At 36.2% G+C, this 18,270-nt stretch overlaps 1 protein-coding gene across 1 annotated transcript; it reads right to left on the reverse strand.

Moving 5' to 3' along the window:
* Window positions 1–3,081: 3,081 nt before the first annotated feature.
* On the reverse strand, window positions 3,082–16,935 carry LOC128158422 (uncharacterized). The gene is made up of 6 exons (XM_052821239.1): window positions 16,638–16,935; window positions 13,285–13,444; window positions 5,705–5,991; window positions 5,276–5,456; window positions 3,795–3,962; window positions 3,082–3,531 (listed from the first exon to the last, which is right to left on the reverse strand). Exons 2-6 carry the CDS (start codon window positions 13,364–13,366, stop codon window positions 3,506–3,508), a joined length of 744 nt encoding a protein of 247 aa, XP_052677199.1. The 5' UTR covers window positions 13,367–13,444; window positions 16,638–16,935; the 3' UTR covers window positions 3,082–3,505.
* Between the last annotated feature and the right edge of the window lie 1,335 nt (window positions 16,936–18,270).

Here is an 18,270-nt window from a genome sequence, read left to right on the forward strand (position 1 = left end):
CCTACCTATATACGACTCTGGAATAGTGCCCGAGAAATGGCTAATAGGTATTGTAAAACCATTTTATAAAAACAAAGGAAAAATACGATTATATGATTTATCTTTTGACTATCAACTTGATTTGTTCGACAAAGTTGTAACTCCTGTCCTGTTACATGGGTGCGAAATATGGGTTTTTGAAAATGTTGATATAACCGAACGTTTACATTTACGTTTATTGAAATATATTTTAAACCTTTAATCTAGTACTCCAGATTTTATGGTGTATGGAGAAACTGGACGTTATCCTCTTTACATAGGTATGTTTACAAGAATGATATCATTTTGGGGGAGATTGATGTATGGAAATGATAACAAGTTGTATAGTATTGTTTATAAGCATTTGTTTAATAGGTATACCAAAAACCAGTCCAACAATCCATGGATATCATTAATTTATACATTAAATTTTTAACACAACAAGAACGAGTAATATTTGGATGGATCAAGATTTTTACAATGTCAAGTGGATAAGTGCTTCAATTATTCAAATTAAAGCTTAAAGATCAGTTTCTTAAAAAATGGTACAGTGATATCAACAACTCCAGTAAAGGAATCAGTTACAGAATTCTTAAAACAACATTTGTTTGTGAAAAATATTTAAATACGCTATCTAGAAAATTTAGAATTATTCTTATAAAATTTAGAACTAGTAACCATCGTCTTCAATTCAACTCAATTCACTGGTATTTGAGGTTCAAAATAAGTATATACAAATGTACATAAAAACAGTCATAGATCACATGTACAAAAGAAGTAATAATGATAAAAAAGTTAGGTTTACAATACAGTAGGTTGTTAAGGTTTGTTTCTGGAGGAACAGATTTTGAAAATTTTCTTCATAAATCTTAACGAGGTTTTTTAGCTTTTCTACATTAAAAGTATTCATGAGCTCGTTAAATTTTATAATATTAGGGTTTTCATAATATCTCTTGGACAAAAACATTTTTCTATCGTTTACAAAATGTTTACATTCTAAAATATAACGAAATTCATCCCCAATACTATTAGAGTCATACAGTGTACATTTTCTTAATTTTTTTCAATATTATGCCATCTACCTGTTTCAATGGGGAATCGATGATTACATGTTCGTAATTTTGTAAACGTGATCTGTAGATCTGTAGGTAAAATCAACAAGTATTTTTCTAAATTGAAATTTGTTTTAAAACATTCTATAATTAATACACTTTGGTGAGTTGTATCTATTAATCTTGTATAAATTGATTTTGTAATATTTCTTTGTTTGATTTTCCCATATATAAGACAACCCACACGAGTTGAGTATATCATGTACACATTTTAATTTATCCATGGATGTATAAAAGATCCATTTTTGTAACATCTATAAAAATAATAATAGATTACATTAGTGAGTTTACAATCGTGGGCTGTCAAAACTTTCGCCTAGTACATTATCATTTTAATTTTAACATAGTGACAGTGGATACCTTCCAGATTCTCCATACACCATCCAATTTGGAGTACTGGATTTAAGATTAAGAATAAACTTCAAAAATTTTAAATGTACCTTTTCTACAATATGTAAGTTTTCGTAACCCCACACTTCACACGAGTAAAGTAAAATTGGGTTAATGACTTTGTCATATAGGTCTAAGTGACAATTAAATGATAGGTTAAAATAACGTATTTTTTCGCAAAACAGCATATAATGCCTTTGACGCTTCTTCCGATAGAGGTTAGTCGCTGGAATAATTTTCAACGCCATGAAAGAATCTGCAATCTGTGTAATGATAATCAATTATTTTGCAAAATATTACATATACGGATGGGATAGCAGGCATTCCCTTTATAAATCCTCTCCGGCATACAAGGTCAAGGTCATATATAAAAGATTTAGTGCTATACAATATTGGCAATAATTTTGCAGTAGATATTACATTGATAAATATATGCATATGTGTATATTATATTTGAAATATATGGCCAGAAATTACAATAGGTATAATAATACTTATTATAATTTGTAGTTACTAGTAATGATAATAATTAGAAAAAAAAAAGAAAAGAAAAAATACAAACAAAAGGTTTCCTACACCGGTTCAGGTTCTGTGGTATAGGACAATACGAAGGACTAGATGGGTTATTCAAATCTCTTTGTAGATTTAATAAATTCATGTACATATTTAAATATTGCAATATTTTGTTCATATGTAAGACTAATGTCAGCATTAAGAATGAGTTGAACTGAAAAAGGTACTGGCAGTCTATAGGAATCTATGTTTTGGATTAGTAAATTATCTGTTAGAATGCAATGCAATAGCTTCAATTATAAAAGATTTTTTTTAGCAAGAAAATCCTATTTTCTAGAACCCCACAATTAATTAATTTCAATAAAACATTTTATGAATGAGTTTGAAGGAAAGTTACAGACCTTAGCTTTTCTGAATCAACTTTTTAACACAGCTCCGTGGAGCCGTATGATGGAGATGTTAGCCTTTCCGTGTGAATTTAGCTTTGCCCCGCATACTGCAGAATCCCCCGCGTTTGGCAGAGCCGTATGATGGGGGTGGTATATGTGCATCAGTACTTCACAAAGAACCTCGAACACGCTAAATTACTTGTGTTTGGTCTTCGATTGCACTGACACTGCATTTTGTGCACCTCCAAGAACAAAATATCTACCTCATTGCCGTCTTGAATCGTTAATATCACACATTTTACCAAAATATTATCAATTTCTTCCATATACAACTTCAGCAAAGTTATAGATTTCAATCTGTTGCCCTAAAACACTATCTTTCCAGCAAAATTCAGGCACACCATTTTTAACAAACTGCTTATGCCAAACCCGTCTTGGGTCGAGCTGGTCACAATTCTATCAGCATAGCATATAAGAGCATGCATATTATGTGTTTTAAATATATCAATAATTAAATTTAAAAAAAAACTATTAAGTATCATACATTTGCCAATCTTTAATGCTTGACAAGATATTATTTCAAAAACCGCTTTCTGATTGTTTCTGAATTCTGATATCCTTTGCAATTCGAAAAAGCGTGAAAATAAGCAAATGAAAAGTCCCGGTAATAGGTATTATTTAATGGTTTTTCCTTTTTATTACAAATCCAATGTTCTAATCACAAACAAGTGTTAAGAGAAATGAGTCAAAAATGTCGAAAATTTCTACCTGATTTCAGCTATAAAGCAATATCACTGTATATATACAATCCATCTTTGTTATAACACATCGTTTGTAAATCATACACATAAAATAAAATCATGTCCGTATATATCACTTATAATCGTTCTTGTAATATCAAATACGTTATACTCGTACTCGCACATATTCACATTTAGAATGGTAACTACACACAAAACAAACGCTGAAATTAATCCATGCAAATACAACTACAAAAACAAAAGTCACGATCACTTCGTAAATTTTGAAATCTTTTCTACATCTTCACAAAAATTGCAAAAATTGGCTATTTGATCTCCTTCATCACTTCCTTAATGGTCGTGTCTCCTCTGTAAAGAAAAGAAAGACGACTCTTATAAATTTGAACGATAACGGAACATTGTTAGACTTGTAAAAAACTGTAATATTTATTCAAACTTTTCACCAATCATTGATTGTGTTGAACGTTATAGGTACCTAAATTTTCCACCAATCACTGATTGCGTAATACTCAAAGTAATCGTCATATCTAATATTCCACCAATCATTGATCGTGCTGCGCGAACATTAATCGTTATTCAAACTTTCCACCAATCAGTGACTTTTTACTGACCTGAGTGGTGGCGGCGTTTGAGGTCGGGGTTGTTCCGGAAGTAGCAGTAAGTAATCACCAGGATGATGAGGAACACCACACAGATACAGCCCGCCGTGACGATTCCTAGGATCATGTTCATCGTCTGAGCCGCCTCCAGCTCAGCCGCTTTCGACAACTCTTCTGAATCTACAGAAAGATAACAGTGGTGCCATAATTACAAAATATATGTAAATATAAATTATTCAAAATTCAACAGACGTCAAAGCAATGAGCACATTGGAATTTCATATCATAATATTTGAAGTCTTAAAGGAATAAACAATAAACCTATTGTATGATGTTGTATTAACTTTGATAATAGTTTTGGTAATACACAAGTACATTTTTACAAATACAAGTAGTGACGGGGAAACACGTTGTTATGTTAAATTGTAAATGGATGACGGCCTTAGAGATATTAAAACGGTCCCCTTTTTGCACAATGAGTTATAGAAAACCTATCATGCTTTTAATAATTTTTAACAAGAGTGAAAAATATGGCACATTCTGGTTGGTGTTGATGGACTGGGTCGTGTTATGGTAATGTACCGAGGATTTCTGTACACCCTGTAACAGGGAATTTTGTTCTGGTTTACGACCCCGTGCTTCCAATAAAAATAAACAGGATGACTGGACCTTGGCACAATAGACGATATATACATGAATGAATTAAGCAGACAAGACTCCTTTACATATCATGTGTCTTTATTTATCGCTAAATGCTCACCAGAGGAAGAAACTTGGCAATCTAAAATGAATCCCGTTGATAATACATGTTGCAAATAATGTATTCTCATAAATGGAGGTAGATGACATAAAAAGTCACGTCGAACACACTTATTGAAATTTATACCACGTGACAGGTGTAGATGGTTAAGCGAGTTAACGTTCACGCCAGGTGAACAACATTATATAAATAGTGCCTGTTTGGGAGGGTAACAGTTGAAATTGACACCCCGAGAAAACCATTGTCAACCAACGCGAAGCGGAGGTTGACAATGGTTTTCGAGGGATGTCAATTCAACTGTTATCCTTCCAAACAGGCACTATTTATTTTATTATACTGAATGTCTTAATTTTATAGATGTTTTTAATGCATTTATATATAAATGACGTGAATTCCACGGCGAACCGTACGCGCATAATTTACGCGCATGTAACAATTCGTTGTGTTACCCGTTGTTAAGTGTGTTGCTTACGCTGAGGGTAATAGAACGGATTATCAACTGCGTCTAAACCAATCAGATTTCAGTATTTAACATGAAAGTATAATAACAGTATATAACAGTATACTAGTATTAATGGGGATGACCAGTATACTAGTAATGGGAATCTTTATATCTAGGAACCGAGCGAAAAGAATTGTAACGTTCAGTAGTTGAAAATGAAAACTCCAATTTTACCCCCCCCCCCTCCCAATTCGTTATGCCACGGCTTTGGCTTCAGAGGAACAAGCTGACCTTTATCTGACTCCATGATGACGTCCTTGGGAACCCCGGGACAGTCGGCGTACACGACGAACTTGAACCTGAAGTCGTTGGAGGGCAGTGTGATGGTCCTGTCCGTGATCACGGTGAACATCAGGCTCTTACCGGAGAAACACCTGGTCTGCATCGTCATGTCGCTGTGACTCAGGGTTTTCTGGAAGATAAGATGTCCCTGATGAGAGAGAGAGAGAGAGAGAGAGAGAGAGAGAGCTGGTTCTGCTGTGCTTGATTTTATTAATTAAGCAAACGAACTCGTTGAAATAAGCATTATTACAAAGCACTTTAAGATTTACGTACTATGAGAAATAATTTAAATTGTGTATTGGTGCATTTGAAAATGTTGCAACGGCGCAGTTTTTCAATCAATCGAACAAATGACCAACTTCATTGTCCAGACCTTACCGTTTCGTTCTTGTACATGTTCTCAAACTTGATCTCTATCCCGTTCTTGTCGATGTGTAGAATCTCCGGACTGACACAGACCTTGTTCATACAGCTGCCGGTCTCACTGACCACGAACTCCGTCCCACAGGATCGGCTCGCCACCTGCCCTTCGGAGAACAGCGTGAACTTCTTCCAGGGGGTGAGGGACCACATCCGCCCACACCCCCAGACCCTGCCCTGGTATCTATCGTACAGTGGCATCTTGTTGGAGTCCCGCCACACCAAGCCGCTGTTGTTGAAGGTGACTGTAGAGAGAGAGGGACCTTTTTTAGTTAAGAATAAAACACCTATACATATATTATTAATAACTTTGAAATATGTTTTTTCGTCAGTATGAAATGTTCTGTAACGTTTTCCCAGTCTTTGATTGCAAAGTGTTTTTTTTAGTCTTTGTTTACTATCAATCTCTTTTTAAAATGAGACTAATTGTAATTTCACTCCTCTACATGTACGATACACTATAAAAGAGCTTGTAGGAGCCGTTCAACTAAAAGCAAATATTCAATTACATGTACATGTATATTAGATTAAAGTCATTTCTACAGTCTTAGATATGACAAAGATATAAAACAAAGGTGATTTCTAAAGATAATATAGCAAAAGTGGTATAAATTATTTAAATGCTTTCTATATTTTTTCTTTGCAAATGCACATATAAATATTCCTGGACTGATAACTAATATATGTACTGTAAATATAGATGTAAAAACTGTTGTTTGATCGGTAATATATTGAAGAATAGAACATTCAATCTTCAATTCACGAGTTGTTAAGCGTGTGTATGAATTAGTTTTCCTGGGCGTTAACCACACACTAATAACAGGAGATGGAGCTAAAGGAAAAAAGATCAAGCTAGAGAGCGAGAGACTGATAAATTAATCAGTACTGTACCCTGTATTTCAAGTACTTCTAAAACACTCTAATGCATGTATGCTCAGCACTAGTACTCAGATTAACATTTACGTACTGGTAACTTAACCAATAAGTGTGTCGGTAACTTTCAACAGCTTTGTCAAATGATAGGGGAAGACGGTTCTCGATTCCCCTCGAATACTGCATGGTGTCTGTGTTGGGATAATGACTGATTTTTGAGTGATGTGAACTAATATTAGTTCTACCAGTATATATACATGTACCTCAATAAGTAGTGATTACGTATGACGTACACTTTAACATGTTGGCCCTCTATCTGTACATGTACGTGCAGGCGCAAAATGGAAATTGTTACATACAGGGCGGGCATGGTACTTATCAAGATGCTTAGGCCAGCATTTTTTTATTTTAGGGTTTACAAACCCGCCGCTCGGTTTTCTACGGAAGCCCGTTGGTGCCACATATATAAATATTTTATCTGGCGGCCGCCAGATAATTATTTGGCGGCCGCCACTTATTATCTAGCGGCCGCCACATAATTTTCTGGCGGCCGCCATATAATTTTCTGGCGGCCGCCACTTATTATCTGGCGGCCGCCACATAATTATCTGGCGGCCGCCATATGATTTTCTGGCGGCCGCCACTTATTATCTGGCGGCCGCCACATAATTATTTGGCGGCCGCCAGATAAAACCTGGCTTCCTGATGCGCGCGCATGTTTTAATGGGAGCTTTTTAGGGGGTTGTGGATACACTCTAATTTATTAGTTTTATTAATTATTTCTGAAACTTGACATTAAATATCAATTGCAGAGCTTAGGATTTTGAAAAACTGGTTGAGTTGAATGTATAGAAGACTTTGTTGTTAGAATCTAGAATGAATTTTATATTACTTTGTGCCTTGTATTATACGTGTATGTTGTAAAACATGGTATTTTAGAGTTGATTCTGAACTTTTAAAACTGAAGTAAACACCCGTTCAGGAAATCTTAACATTAAAAAACCTTAACTTGAGAGGAATTTTATGTAAACATTTATAAGTAAAGGAACGCGCTGCCTTCTATATGTTTTAATTTTGGTATAAGAATTTACCAACGCAGATTAAAGTCAGCTTTATTGACCACGACAGCTAGTACAGGCAATATTATCACGAGAGCAGATCCATCTATGACTTTATAAGGATAAACAAGGATAAGTGTGAACTAGCATTCGAACTAGCTTTTTCAAACGTATCACAATGTAATACGGTATCTAAATGATTTACGGCAAAATTACTGTGTACTTTGTAGGATGACGTATGTTTTATTAAGTGACTGCCAATTGAAAATAAGTATGCAAAAAATCACATGATTTTGAAAATGTTTTCAAATAATACAGCGATTTCTATTTTGCATGAATTGGATAAACGGAGCACCATTTCGTATTTCCACGACGTCAGGTGACGTCAAACTACTGAATGGCAATTTAAACCTGTCCCCTTTTCAAAGTAAACACCTTTTAGTTCACACACTTTTCATGCCATCAATTTATAAAACGCATGTTCACACCATTATTTGTCAAATTAAAAATGAAACTATTTAACTGACTGTGTTGTTAAACTTTTATTCCAAATCACATGAAAGGCAGTACAATAAAAAGACCGCGATCGGCCACAGTCTCTCTGGTTAAATCAAAGTACTGAGAGTACTGAAAGGCGGGGTCTTGAAAGTTTGAATTTGTAATTGTTTACGTTTTCCTCCGCTATGTTCCAAAAATTATGAGCTTGAATTAGTTGTTTCAATCTACATGTAGTATGCTAAAGTTCGGCCTTTTGTAATTGCCTGATACTTTGTCATAATTTTGCTAAATCCCGACCGGGACTGTTCTTCATAGTTGTAGAAAATTGACACAACGGTATATTATGTAAAATAAGACCCCAAGAAAATTTTTAGAAAACTATAACTTACCGGGAAAATCAAAACAACCATTTTTAGTAGGGATGACAAATTGGTTAATTTTTAGTACTCGGTTACTTGGACGTTTTTCCGATCGAGTACCCGGGTACTCGTTAAGAGTGTAAATAAATCTGAACAAGTACATTGAGAACTGTAAAAACTTGGTCACTTTTGTAGAAATTCCTCCTTACAATGTATATTTAAGACAAATGTGATTTAACATGTTTGTCGTCCCCCCCCCCCCCCCCCCCCCCCCGTATAGAATAAGCTATTTTATTCGCACAGCTGATATTTTACGATTTTTGAATCTTCAGTTCTTTTAAAATATTTCCAGACCTTTGAAGTTTAGGTCTGTTCAATTTCTCTACTGTGTGATATCTAATTTATATAATAGACTATATAAACGACAATGTTCAGTGAAAACAAATCATTAAAGTAAACCAAAAAATAAGCGTCGAAGACAGCCAAAGGTGAGAAAGCTAGGTAACAGGTGCTTGGTCACGATAATTACTATAGCATTGAATCATGATTTTTAAAGTATACACTCTCATAACTGCAGCGGTGTGTGCATACAAATTGAGTAACGCGCGGTAGTATATGGTGGCATATCTCTGCCCCCTGTGTGCAAGTTAGTTTTCTCTTAATTTGTTGACATACAAGATAAATATGTTGACATGCAAGATAGTTATGTCAACATGCAACATAACTTTGTTGACATGCAAGAAAACTGCAATCAAATAAGAGTTATAAAAAATCTCCAATATCGCCAGCATGTGACATCCAAGATGCTAGATATGCTACCTATTGATGTCAACATGCAACTTCTTTATGTTAACATGCAACTTCTTTATGTCAACATGCAATTTAGTTATGTTAACACGCAAGATAAAAATTGTTGACATGCAACCTATAAGTTGCATGTCAACAAATTTATCTCGCATGTAAACATAACTAATTCATATTATAAAACTGTGCGTAATTTAAATACACGTGCGTAATTCAAATACAGATTAGAAACTACTTGCCATGCAAAATAACATAACGTTGATTTTAGAATTGATAGTAATCGATAAAATCAACTCCCGACAGTACTTCAGTACTTTGATTATCTTCTTAAAATTGAAATAAGTCCTATTCATTTACATGTACTTTTATGAACACAATAAATTAAAGATTTAAAACATAACAACCATGCGTTATCTCTGAATTCATAGGTCTAATATTGGTGCGAGATATTTATCAATGGGAGAAAGATCAGCTGAGTTTCTGATGAGAGGCATTAAGGTATTGATGAAGAAATCTTTTAAATCATGAATATGACTGGTTTTGCCCGTTATAAAGTATAGAAAATGTCTCATAACATTAAAACAAATTACATGATTGTATATTCCAACTAAGCCGGACAACATGAACATTAACATTTAACTTGGTTCTTCAATCGATAAGATTGTATATATCAATTAATCTATTGGTCACCAAAAATGTATACTAGTAATCTATATAGATTTTGCTTACAAAAATATGACGTGATTCATTCACGTTTGGTCTTCATTTACTTGTTTTATCGATTTGAAAAGCAGATGACTGCATTTGGAGTATGATTTTTAATGAAATTTCAGAATCGGTTGTATCGTGATTCGTGTAAATGATACACGAGTTTACACAAAAAAAGTAGTAAGTGGCGAACGAATTTATTTTTTACCTATTAATTTTATATGAATCGCTGCCAAAAAAATCATGACAGGTTCAATATAGAAGGTTGAAAAAATCAAAATGGCTACTGCGACAATTTTTTGTTATTGTTATAGTACTTGGAATAATCTTATTGTAAAAAAGAAATATTTCTAACGTTAGAAGCCTGTGTTTGTTATCGGTATACAAATGTTAACTTTGTTCGGTAATTCAACAGTTTGAGAGTTTTCGGAGTTTCCATAAACCTTGTATAACAGATACCGTCCAACTTATAGATTTTCCCTTCGATCACAAAATAAATAAATAAAACGATTTTAATTATATACCTATAGATTTTTGATTTTTCCGGTTAGTTGTAGTTTTTTAAAAAATTTCTTGGGGTCTTATTTTACATAACATACCGTTGTGTCAATTTTCTACAACTATGAAGAACAGTCCCGGTCGGGATTTAGCAAAATTAAGACAAAGTATCAGGTAATTGCAAAAAGCTGAACTTTAGCATACTACATGTAGATTGAGACAACTAATTCAAACTCATAATTTTTGGAACATACCGGAGGAAAACGTGAACAATTACACATTCAAACTTTCAAGACCCCCGCCTTTCAGTACTCTCAGTACTTTGATTTAACCAGAGAGACTGTGGCCGATCGCGGTCTTTTTATTGTACTGCCTTTCATGTGATTTGGAATAAAAGTTTAACAACACAGTCAGTTAAATAGTTTCATTTTTATGGCCACGAATGCTAGTACACACTTATCCTAGTTTATCCTTATAAAGTCATAGATGGATCTGCTCTCGTGATAATATTGCCTGTACTAGCTGTCGTGGTCAATAAAGCTGACTTTAATCTGCTTTGGTAAATTCTTATACCAAAATTAAAACATATAGAAGGCAGTGCGTTCCTTTACTTATACATGTTTACATAAAATTCCTCTCAAGATAAGGTTTTTTAATGTTAAGATTTCCTGAACGGATGTTTACTTCAGTTTTAAAAGTTCAGAATCAACTCTAAAATACCATGTTTTATACAACATACATGTATAATACAAGGCACAAAGTAATATAAAATTCATTCTAGATTCTATCAACAAAGTCTTCTATACATTCAACTCAACCAGTTTTTCAAAATCCTAAGCTCTGCAATTGATATTTAATGTCAAGTTTCAGAAATAATTAATAAAACTAATAAATTAGAGTGTATCCACAACCCCCTAAAAAGCTCCCATTAAAACATGCGCGCGCATCAGGAAGCCAGGTTTTATCTGGCGGCCGCCACATAATTATGTGGCGGCCGCCAAATAATTATGTGGCGGCCGCCAAATAATTATGTGGCGGCCGCCAGATAATTATGTGGCGGCCGCCAGAAAATTATATGACGGCCGCCAGAAAATTATATGGCGGCCGCCAAATAATTATCTGGCGGCCGCCAGATGAAATATTTTTCTTACCTGGCACCAATGGGCTTCCGTAGTTTTCTGAGTTTAGAAAAAAAATAAAATTACAAAAAAGATCTCTTTTTTTTCCCCGACAGCAAATTTTTCCTAGTAGGAAAAGTATCGTCATTGTTATCACAGAGGCATAAAATCTGCTCTTTTTGTGTCATGATAGCCTAAAAATTTCCTACGCATCTTTTTCTCGTGCTACATTCTTCAGAGAAGCTTCTACAAACACTCTGCTGTAAGTTTCATACTTTGAAGTTTTACCGACAGTGTTGACCAGTGGCTAGACGAGATAGTCACACCTCACTGAACATGGCTTCGATAGTTACCTGTGCAGCTGTTTTCAAGTACATCACTGTAAAAATATTCCCTTTCTTTTTTGTGTTGAATTGGCATATGTATTCATTGGCCTTTTAAAAAAAATTATTTTACAGGGAGAGAGAGAGAGAGAGAGAGAGAGAGAGAGAGAGAGAGAGAGAGAGAGAGAGAGAGAGAGAGAGAGAGAGAGAGAGATGTATTAGAGATAAATTTCTGCAGTAACTATTCTCATGAACACATTTTAAAGTGACCTGCCTAGTGAATTAAAAAAAATCATATTATTGTTTGTGCATTTTCCGTTATTTTCAATAAAAATTTACCATTGCATAATTAATTGCATAGTTGTACTTTGTACATGGAAATTCAACAGGATAATTAAAATACATGCACACATATAGTTGCAGTGATTTTATAGAGTCTGTTCACATTCACAATGTTATGTTTGAGTTTTCTCACATATAAACACCAAAACCAATTTTGTAAATAAAATGTGAGAGATCAATGAAGTTGAATATTTTTTAACTGCAGAAAACATGAAAGTAATAAATATTAATATTTTGTATATTAATAATTATATATGTACATAAAATTTAGGGTTTTTTCTTAATGAAATGTTGACATGTCCGACAATAGTCTGACTAGTAACTTTGAATCTTGGGCTAGTAACTTTGTGGCCAAATTTTGTAATTGCACACCCCTGTCATTGCTATATATGTACATGTAATATCAAAACGGTATGTCTAATATTTTATTGTACTATTTCAGTGATATGTTACACAGATGACATACTTTTCACATGCTACACTTGATGCAGTTACACACTACTATCATGAAGTTGTCAGAATAAAGATGATGTCATAAAAGTTTTTTTTCTCCTACAGAACTTTACAATTTTGTGGTTCGTAAACCTAAAAATAAAAAAATTGTAGGTCAAAAGAGATTTTTATTTTTTTTTATTTCCTCCTCCTACGGAACTTTATCATTTTGTTGTTTGTAAACCTAAAAATAAAAAAATGCTGGCCTTACTTTTCCTAATTATCACAATAAGTTTTGATTGAACACCGAACAATATTAATAAGTAACACTAATCTCTCTCTCTCTCTCTCTCTCTGTAAGATTTACAACTTAAAAATTGACAAATATTTCCTGCGTTGAAAACTATCTTTTATTTACAGCACCATAAACCGTTCAAACACGGAACATTGCAAAATGTGATATGATATGTGATATTAAATATGATTTGAATCTTCAAATTGACTTTAACGCATATTTATACTTACTCTGAATATCACGCATTGCCATGGGTGCGGCAATAGCCACGCCCAGACACAGGGCGGCTAGGAGGAGTATCCTTGGGTCCATGGGGGTAAAGCAGGTCTGTATGTTCCGCGCTAAGTCCTCTGAAGGTCAACGAAGTCGTCTTGGTCTGAGTGAATCCGCCTGTTCAGTAATACTGTATGTATATATATAGACATCCAATAATCACAGTCAGATGTAGGTTGTTATGGTGTCCGGATAGGGCCATTTGCGTTAGCGCGACATCGCGTTCAGGTAAACGAGACATCGCGCTAACACACAACACGCCGTCGCGCTAACGCAACTTTGCATAACACGCCGTCGCGCTAACACACAACACGCCGTCGCGCTAACGCAACTTTGCGCAACACGCCGTCGCACTAACGCAACTTTGCACAACACGCCGTCGCGCTAACACACAACACGCCGTCGCGCTAACACACAACACGCCGTCGCGCTAACGCAACTTTGCATAACACGCCGTCGCGCTAACACACAACACGCCGTCGCGCTAACGCAACTTTGCGCAACACGCCGTCGCACTAACGCAACTTTGCACAACACGCCGTCGCGCTAACACACAACACGCCGTCGCGCTAACGCAACTTTGCATAACACGCCGTCGCGCTAACACACAACACGCCGTCGCGCTAACGCAACTTTGCACAACACGCCCGTCGCGCTAACGCAACTTTGCACAACACGCCGTCGCGCTAACGCAACTTTGCACAACACGCCGTCGCGCTAACACACAACACGCCGTCGCGCTAACACAACTTTGCACAATACGCCGTCGCGCTAACGCAACTTTGCAAGTTTCACAGTCTAGTAGGAAGTCGTGTCCGGAAATATCAGACTGCGCATGCTTAAATATGTAGGCATGCACGCAAGCATGGATGAAAAATAAATAAAATGTACTTTGAAATAAATATATTATTTTCATTTATTATCAATGCATATGAATAAAAATATAGTTACTAGTGTGTCACTGTATAAGGATATGAATTATCATAAAATCTACCAATTGATACATTTACCTTAAATATTTAATAAAATTCATTAAATAAACAATAATATATTCATGACACATAGGCGTCGGAACCGGTGGGGGGGGGGGGGGGGGGAGCCCCCCCCCCTCTTTTTTTTTTTGATAAGTTATACCTAACCATTAGGAACATAGGAGAATATAGGGTTCAGCCCCCCCCCCCCCCCCCCCCCCCACTTTTTATCGCAGGAAACATAATTGTTTCGTAACGTACGTTTGAAATATTTAGAAGTTGGAGTAAAAGGCATAACCCCCACCCCCCACGGATTAGGATTTTCATGATTTTGGGAATTAGGTTTTTCTCTCTCAATATTTCTGATGATCAGTCTAGCCCCCCACTTTAAATTTGCTCCCGACGCCAGTGTGACATGTTATATACCTGAAATTTTACATTTTAAAATTTCTTTGCTTTGGTTTGCTTTGGTAATATACAGAGCACCTAATATGAATTTGTGACATGTACATGTTATAAATATATCATTGCTAAATTAATTAATTACATCAAATATTTAAGCTAAATTTATCAATTGGTAGATTTATTAATAATTTATATGCACTCTAGCATATCCTTATACAGTGACATACTAGTAACTATATTTTTATTCATATGTATTGATAATAATTGAAAATAATATATGTACATATGTATTTCAAAGTACATTTTATTTATTTTTCATCCATGCTTGCGTGCATGCCTACATATTTAAGCATGCGCAGTCTGATATTTCCGGACACGACTTCCTACTAGACTGTGAAACTTGCAAAGTTGCGTTAGCGCGACGGCGTGTTGTGCAAAGTTGTGTTAGCGCGACGGCGTGTTGTGTGTTAGCGCGACGGCGTGTTATGCAAAGTTGTGTTAGCGAGACGGCGTGTTGTGTGTTAGCGCGACGGCGTGTTGTGCAAAGTTGCGTTAGCGCGACGGCGTGTTGTGTGTTAGCGCGACGGCGTGTTGTGCAAAGTTGCGTTAGCGCGACGGCGTGTTGTGTGTTAGCGCGACGGCGTGTTGTGCAAAGTTGCGTTAGCGCGACGGCGTGTTGTGCAAAGTTGCGTTAGCGCGATGGCGTGTTGTGTGTTAGCGCGACGGCGTGTTATGCAAAGTTGCGTTAGCGCGACGGTGTGTTGTGTGTTAGCGCGACGGCGTGTTGTGTGTTAGCGCGACGGCGTGTTGTGCAAAGTTGCGTTAGCGCGACGGCGTGTTGTGCAAAGTTGCGTTAGCGCGACGGCGTGTTGTGCAAAGTTGCGTTAGCGCGACGGCGTGTTGTGTGTTAGCGCGACGGCGTGTTATGCAAGGTTGCGTTAGCGCGACGGCGTGTTGTGTGTTAGCGCGTTGTCTCGTTTACCTGAACGCGATGTCGCGCTAACGCAAATGGCCCTATCCGGACACCATAGGTTGTATATAGGGAGATCAATTAATTATTGCGCCGGTAAGTCATGGATCACAACGAGAGGGGGAGGGGCACTGTTAGGAGGGACATTTAACATGGCACCACATTCACATGCAATACATGGGAATACAAATAAAGGATCGATGTTAGCACTCCAATCAATGGAGGAGCCTTGGAACGGGGAGTTTAAACTTTCAATGCAGTAAGTATTAATTATTGCTTGGATTTGCACTTTCGTGTTCTTTTAAATGGAGCGTGGATCTTTCGACATGAGAAGAATTGATCGTGGTATTTCAACTTGCTTGTAATGCTCTCTGTATAATTTTACAAAATTTTACGATGGAAGAGATTTTCATGCGTTAAAATTCGTCCTATAGGCTTTATGAAAGGTATCACCTCCACTGAATATAACAAGTTTTATGGGTAATAACAACTGTGACTTGATATCAACATTCAACCATTCAACCTCAGCCATTCGCAGATCGGGAGGGGGGGGGGGTTCCGCCCCTCCCCCCCCGGAAATTCTTAAATTCATATGTAATGTTACCGAAAATAGTTCTCCCCCCCCCCCTCCCCCGCAAACAAAATTACCCCTCACCCTCACCCCACCCCCGGGAAAATTTTCTGGAACTCAGCATACCATTTCACAGAATTCTGACATCGATCCCACCCCTCCATCCACACACCTCCACCCTCCACCTCCGATAAATGCCGAATGCTGACCCATGGATCTAATGACATTGACACAGTAAATTCAATGTCAGTACCGAATAGTTCAAACATTTAACTAATACATTGGCAGAAGATCAAAACCCGTTTAATTAATCATTGCAAAATTAACTTATTTCATTCCTTACAACAAATGGCCTTTTTACTTAAAAAAAACAAAGGATGTAATAAAACTTACCCACGGATAACTGCAGGATAAAAACTGGCTGATAGGTACTCAGTCTCGGCTAAATTTAAACTCCGGGGTGCTCCGCTATGTGAACTCTCGGAACATTGGTTGATTTACAGTCAGTGATCGTTTTACAACCGTGAATTATAAGTACACCAAATATAACCACAAACACTGGGTCTCCCCTGGATCAATGCTCCGTGTCTGGGCAGGTCCGGCAATTGCTCGCTGTTCCAGTGTGACCCTGGAGTCAGTACACGGCAGGCTGTGTCGTAAAAATCCGGGCCTTTCAGGAGAGACCTTTAATGTCCTCTGTACACTCCGGATCGGTGAGCGTATTCATTGGGGGAGTTTAATTAATCCCAGATTAATTGATTGTAAATTGCCTTTTGAAGTAAGATATCCAATCTAAAGGATCTGTCATGTTTTACACATATAAGAAATGTTGACTCCGCACACAAGAAATGGGGAGGGGGTTAATATTGTGAAAGCTAGTCTATGGAGTTTCTGTACATGCAGGATTTAATAGAAGTGCTACATAAGCATTGAGCCATGGAGCGTAAGAGTGGGAATATTTACAAGTGACCACGGTGGGTTCATACTTTATAAATCTGCACCAGCTCTGAAACATGTAGTGCCTAGGAAAGGAGCAGCTCTCGATTGGTAAGTTTTTTCTTTAATATCGGAGAGAATGTTATTTAAAGATATTTTCTATTACTTATATATTATTGTTACTTATATATTGGCTAGTTAATTAATCGTGAACTACAGTTACTTAAGTGTTGACCAGTACTGTATTGTCGTTACTTGGGTATTCGCCAAACTTTGAATTACCGTTACCCAGACCCTGTATAAACCAGTTATCCTTGAATTAAAATTACTTATATATTAACCGGTTCACTTTGACTTACCGTTACTGAGGTATAAACCAGTTAACATAAAAGTATCGTTACTTTGGAATTAAGCGACTTGGGTAAAAACCAGTTTACCTTTGATTGTCCTTACTTAGGTATTTGCCAGTTAACTTTTAAATACCGTTACGTTCTTGGATATTAACCTGTTAACCATGAATTACTGTTACTTAGATATTGACCGCTTTCTAGTAACTTTGATACTTCGTTACTTATGTACACGTGTTGTCCAATTTACCTCTAATTATTTGCGATCATAATTATTAACATGTTAACATTTAATTACTGTTACTAAAGTATTAATGAGTTAATACTGAATTACCGTTACATAGATATTAAACAGTTTACCTTGAAAATAGTAACTTTGGTTTTAAACGGTAAATATTGAATTACCGTTACTTAGGAATAACCAGTTTACCTAAAGATACCGGTACTTTAGTATGCGCCAATTTAACCTGAACTATCGTTACTTAGGTATTAACAGGTAAACCTTGAATTTTCGTTTCTTTGGTATTAACATCTTGACTTTGAATTACCGTTTCTTTGGTATTAACATGTTAACTTTGAATTACCGTTACTTTGGAATTGACCTGTTGACTATGAATTACCGTTACTTTGGTATTAACATGTTAACTTTGAATTACCGTTACTTTGGAATTGACCTGTTGACTATGAATTACCGTTACTTTGGTATTAACATGTTGACTTTGAATTACCGTTACTTTGGTATT

The sequence above is a fragment of the Crassostrea angulata genome, chromosome 8, assembly GCF_025612915.1.
Source record: "Crassostrea angulata isolate pt1a10 chromosome 8, ASM2561291v2, whole genome shotgun sequence".
Lineage (NCBI taxonomy): Eukaryota > Metazoa > Mollusca > Bivalvia > Ostreida > Ostreidae > Magallana > Magallana angulata.